General features: G+C 37.6%; 1 protein-coding gene across 3 annotated transcripts in view; it reads right to left on the reverse strand.

Annotated features, from left to right (window-relative positions):
* The window catches only part of kif16ba (kinesin family member 16Ba), a 112,714-nt gene extending 107,008 nt beyond the window's left edge, over window positions 1–5,706 (reverse strand). For all 3 annotated transcript variants that reach the window (XM_084082711.1, XM_084082709.1, XM_084082710.1), the window contains exon 1: window positions 5,381–5,706. In XM_084082711.1, the coding sequence (XP_083938837.1) occupies window positions 5,381–5,427 (47 nt within the window). In that variant the 5' untranslated portion in view covers window positions 5,428–5,706. The remainder of the gene's footprint in view (window positions 1–5,380) is intronic.
* Window positions 5,707–6,000: the final 294 nt, after the last annotated feature.

Raw genomic sequence — 6,000 nt, forward strand, 5'->3', positions numbered from 1 at the left:
TCCAGGGCATACAAGTGGAACGCTGCTATCCGATTATGGACCAGAGCTTATTGATTACTTATTGATTAAATTAGTTCATTTTGGATATCACTGTCCTACGTCGGAATGGGGAATGGTTCTGGACACAGCTTTCATCCACTTTATTTTTCCTCATCAGATGGTAATATTTATTAGGCTGTTGTGTGTGGCGTTCATGTGATCAATATACAGTAGAGTAGCCTACAGTAGGCTTTACAAATTAATACCGCGACACGGACACTGATGCAGTCAGTCCCTCCGCAGTTTCATTAAGGCATCATAGCTTATTTTCATTATTACGTGACACTTTGGCTGAGATGGAAAATAAATAAAAAGCAGTGGAATCTACATCATGTCTATATTATGCATAGGCTACAAGCAATACATCGTTTGACATTTATTTTTTATTTTTTATACATATGTGTTGACAAATGTTGGGCACATATATATTTTATTTGAGGTTTGCCACTGTTGTAATTGATTTTGGCATGAAGAATAAAGCATTCTAAAGACATACGCACATTTCAGCCCTGGTACGCCAGCCTCGGGGCTGACCTGAGAACGTGCGCACCTGACGCACAAAACACAGACCAAAAAATCTTTATGCATCAGGTGGATATGTACGACTTGTCCTAAATGCCGGTACGTACAAAATATGGTCGCAAATCCCTTTATGAATCAGGGCCAATGTGTCTGAGTGAGAGACAGGACACTTTAACCCATTGAGACCTGAAGCTGATTCTACATGTCTCCTAAATCCCAACAGTTTTCTGAAAAACGTATGTTTCTATATCAGTGGTGTTCAATCTTTTTCATGTCAAGGACCCCCAAAATGATATCTATTTGGCCACCGACCCCCATCAAAATATGTTGTTCCAGGGACCCCCAGAAGCAAAGATTTGAGTTAAAAATGTTCGCTTTAAAAAATATATATATTCAAAGATTTGCACACATGTTCACGAATTTTCAAAAATAGCAGATCTACAAGTAGATCTGCTATTTTTGAATAGCCCAAAGTGTAAAATAATGCTTTTTAGCTCAAATCTAAAATAATTGCTCCATTGTTTAGAAATTGATAATTCAAAATATGCTCCTCATTGACTTACATTGTACAATTTAACAGATCTCAGAGTCACTCTTTTAGCACATAAACAAACACAAACATAGCTGATTCAGACAATATAGAACATCACCAAACCCAGTACTGTTTGTTTTTTAAATAAAAAGGTTAACTTCCTGTTGATTTTTACTATTTGAAGATCCGGATCCGGATCCGTGAATCCAGTCCGGGTTTTCTTCTTAATAAAAATAACAAAATCAACAGGAAGTTAATATTTTTATTAAAAAACAAACAGTAGTGGGTTTGGTGATGTTCTATATTGTCTAAATCAACTTTGTTTGCGTTCGTTTATGTGCTAAAAGAGTGACTGCGAGAGCTGTTTCACTGTACAATATAAGTCAATGAGGAGCATATTTTGAAAAATCAATGTCTAATCAATGGAGCAATTATTTTTGATTTCTTGTCCACCTTTAGAGTTACATCATGGCAAGGTAACTACACAACCCTAAACTCTACCACAGTGGTCTTGCCCTTTAAAGGATTTGTAGATTTACAAAAAAAAAAGTTTACCCATTCGGGAACGCATCTGTGTCATTTTAAGATTTATTTTGGCTATTCAAAAATAGCAGATCTACAAGCTCATAGCACAGAGTGCCGCACTATGAGCTATGCTATTTTTATTTTTATTTTTTTATTGTGAAAGTGTATGCAAGTCTTTGAATACATAAACATTTTACTCAAATCTTTGCTTCTGGGGGTCCCTGGAACAACATATTTTAAGATGGGGGGGGGGGGTCCGCACTCGGTGCCGCACTATGAGCTTGTAGATCTGCTATTTTTGAATGGCCCAACGTATAAAATAAATGGTTAAAGTGGTTTCTTTCCCTGGTCTTAATGTGTTAAAGTTAAGTGCAGTCGTTCCAGGACAGATGAAGCACGTTTCCACTAGAATGTCCTCTGTAGAAGATAAGATGAGATTAGAGCTCTATTGATGCCTCGCCGCGGAGGGGAATTCAGTTAAGATACAGACACAGGGCAAAGAGAAAGAACGTTACTGTAGATACAGTACAGCATCAAACACACTGAGGAAACAGCAGCAATAATGAACAGTAGGATACATAAAACAACGCTAACCGGAACGCTCGCCCCCCAAAGGTTCTTGTATTCATATAAATGCACCATTTTGTATTCATTTTACTGATTTTTGGGGGCTAGTTTTCATAGACCTGGTTGCTTGTTTCTCTCGCAAAACCTGGCAACACTGATGTGAGCAGTCCCTCTCTGGGCTGTTACCTTCTAACCCAGGGGTGGGCAGCATTTATTTCCAGAGGGCCACACCGACTTCGATAAAAATGATTGAAGGGCCACACATTGTACAATTGAATTGAAACTTGAAACACATAGTGCTGAATGATGTTAACCCTTTAAGCCCTGGAACGCATCTGTGTAATTTTTTTCATTTGAGCTAAAAAAGCATTATTTTACACTTTGGGCTATTCAAAAATAGCAGATATACAAGCTCATAGCGCGGCACCGAGTGCCGCGCTATGAGCTTGTATATCTGCTATTTTTGAAAAAGCTTTATTTTTTTGCAAATCTTGAGATTTGAGTAACAAAAGCGAACATTTGTTACTCCAATCTTTCATCTGGGGGATTCAACATTTTTTTTTAAAAAACGTATGTTGCCATAATATCAGTGGTTCTTTTTTTCATGTCATGGACCCCCAAAATGACATGTATTTGGACAAGGACCCCCCATCTCAAAATATTTTGTTCCAGGGACCCCCAGAAGCAAAGATTCGAGTTCCAAATGTTCGCTTGAAAAAAATATATATTCAAAGATTTGCACACATTTTTACGATTTCTCAAAAATAGCAGATCTACTGCCGCGCTATGAGCTTGTATATCTGCTATTTTTGAACAGCCCAAAGTGTAAAATGATGCTTTTTTTTAGCTCAAATGAAAAAGTGACACAGATGCGTCCCAGGTCTTAAAGGGTTAAAACTGCGTGAATTTTGGTAGACATGCCAGACTACTTTAGAATAAGGTCCTCGCTATCACAACAACAATGTTCATCAACAAAATGTTGATCTTTCTTTTTCTTTTTGCATCACTCTGGTGTACTCTGTATGGGATTACAATGAAAAGATCACATGAAACAATCCACGTCAATGCTGTATCTCATCTTATCTGATATGCACCTCTCCATAGGTCACTGATCAAACATATTGTATTCATTATATATGGACTCACGGCAGACTGTTAAATTATAAACATAAAACATTTGAGCACATACGGATGGAGGAATGCAGGTATATGTACTCAAATGGCAAATATGAATTAATATTAATTGGAGTTAAATGAATTTGTCTCAAAACCCGTAACATATGGCAGCCTTTGGGGGGGGGGGGGTCAGTTTTGGTCAAAGGGCCGGGTCCGGCCCCCGGGCCGTATGTTGCCCATGTGTGTTCTAACCGGTGAAATAACAGCTGGAGGCACCTCAACGCCCCCCCAACCCAACTTTGAGAACCACGGATATAAAGAATATATAAATGTACATTTAAATCATCAATTTAAAAGTGTTGTGTGCAACCAGTCATGTGATGTATTAAAGCTTTGTGACTTTCAACAAAACAATAAAAGAACCAATAAACAAACAAACAATAGAAATCAGAACACAGAGGTTAAGGGTATAGTGTGTAAGACATTTTGGTTAAACTAACAGTTTTTTTTTTGTTGTTGTTGTTTTTAGTTAAAGCTCTGTATTGTGATAAATCTCTCCAGCTCTTTAATAAACACATATTTTCTTATAATAAACAGAAAATACATGTTCAGCTTTAAGACAATGAAGAGAGAATAATAATAACTGATACAGGATACAGGATAAAGTGAAATTGGAAGTGATGAAAAAACAAAACTAAAAACTAAACAGACAAGATTGAAACTGGAACCCATTCACACTTAAAGGACAACTTAGTTTTTATTACAACCAAGGTTTATGTTTTAGATAGTAATTAAAGTAAGTAAAAGATAAGTGTTAAAATGTTTAAATGTACTGCTTTCTATAGTTTTAGCATTTTTTTTTTACCATGGGCATTCAGTCCGGTGGCTAAAATGTATTTTTTTTTTTTACACAATAACCCAGCGTTTTCTTTATTATTATATTTACAGTAGCTCTTCTAGCCCCCAATAACTCACATCTGGCCATCAAAGACCACCGTACCTTTTTTATTGTGTAAAAAAACATATTTAGCCACCAGACAGAATGCCCCCGTCCACTGTAAAAAAAATAATCGTGAAAAATGCTAAAACTATAGAAAGCAGTAAATGGGGAAAAAAAATAACACTCATCTTTTATTTACTTTAATTACAAGCTAAAATATAAACATTGGTTGTAAAAAAAAAAAAAAGTTGTCCTTTAAGCTGATAAATGGTCTCTCTCTCTCTCTCTCTCTCCCTCTCCCTCCTGATTGGATGAAATTGGTATCCCGACCTGAACAATGTGTTATGTTTACTTAAGAGCTGTAGAGACTGAATAAACATTCATCCTGTAGCAATGACTATTATTAGAATAGAGATAGTTTAAGTGTGTTTTTCTTTTGTTTTTGTTCAATACTGTTGTATTTAAACCGGAAGATGTCACTCACACTATAGACTACATTTAAAATAATGTTGATAAATACAGTAAACCAGATAATATCACTTTACACTACAGGCTTAAGGCTACCTTTAAAAACAGCCCTGAAACATGACAGTCATGGCGTAACTTCAACATAGTGTTTTCACTTTCTCCATTTACAACCGGTACATCTACATAAACGTTCAATTTTCAAATATAAATGTTGACCACACGGCCATGGATGTAACAAGGTAAAAGGCTTGGGTGCAAGTACGCGTATCGTCAGTACTGTTGAATAAAAAGCATTTTAATCCGATCGGTGGCCATTTTCTTCAATTTCCTTCATATGCTTTTAACTACGCGATCCTACCGGTTAGAAGGTGTATTGCACTCTGATACATTATAACTCTATGAGAAAATGGCCACAGATCGGATTAAAATGCTTTTTATTGGAGTATACTGAGGATACACGTACTTAGACCCAGGCGTTTTAACTTGTAACATCCATGGCCATGAGGTCAGCACTTTATATTAGAAATGTGAACGTTTATGTAGATGTACGGGCTGTAAATGGAGAAAGCGCACAAACCAGGTAGAAGTTCCGCCATGACAGGAGCGTCATGTGAACCATGGCTACCTTTAACACAAACCATGTTGATAAAATACAGAAGTATAAAACTCACCTCCTGTTCATTGGTCGAACCCTCACCGCTACCCGGACAGATGCCATCCCTCATGCCGCTGTGAGAGACCCTCTCTCCTGGGAACCAGTTTAAAGCCTCTCTATCCTGGGTGTAGGAACCAGTTTAAAGCTCCACCTTACTGGGAACCAGTTATCCTGGGTCTGGTCCAGTCCAGTCTGGGTCCAGAGTGCTTATAGATCTATATTCCTGAAGCACAGAGCTGTGTTAATGGTTAGTGTTCTATTGACCAGTCAGTGTTACTGTAGATCTGACCAGCTCTATGCTAACTGGTTGTGTTGCTAACTGGTTTAGCTCATCATGACACAAAATGTAATCAAACTGGAGGCGTCATCAGCTGATAGGACCGAGGACATAAGGTAGTGTTTAGTGCCGTGTGTTTGTTACTGTCAGGCAGCCTGTTGTCAGCCCCCCTGATACGATGACAGCCACGTATTATATGACTAGTCATGGATGAGCTTCAAAATAGCGTGTGCACTTTCTCCTTTCTTGGTCCGTACATCTACAAACACGTTCAAAATTCAAATTTAAAGTACTGGCCTCATGGCCACGGATGTTATAATTATGTACGGGCCATTAGAAGTATCTGTATCTTCAGTATT

The sequence above is a fragment of the Gymnoscopelus microlampas genome (genome assembly GCF_963454915.1).
Source record: "Gymnoscopelus microlampas genome assembly, chromosome: 2".
Classification (NCBI taxonomy): domain Eukaryota; kingdom Metazoa; phylum Chordata; class Actinopteri; order Myctophiformes; family Myctophidae; genus Gymnoscopelus; species Gymnoscopelus microlampas.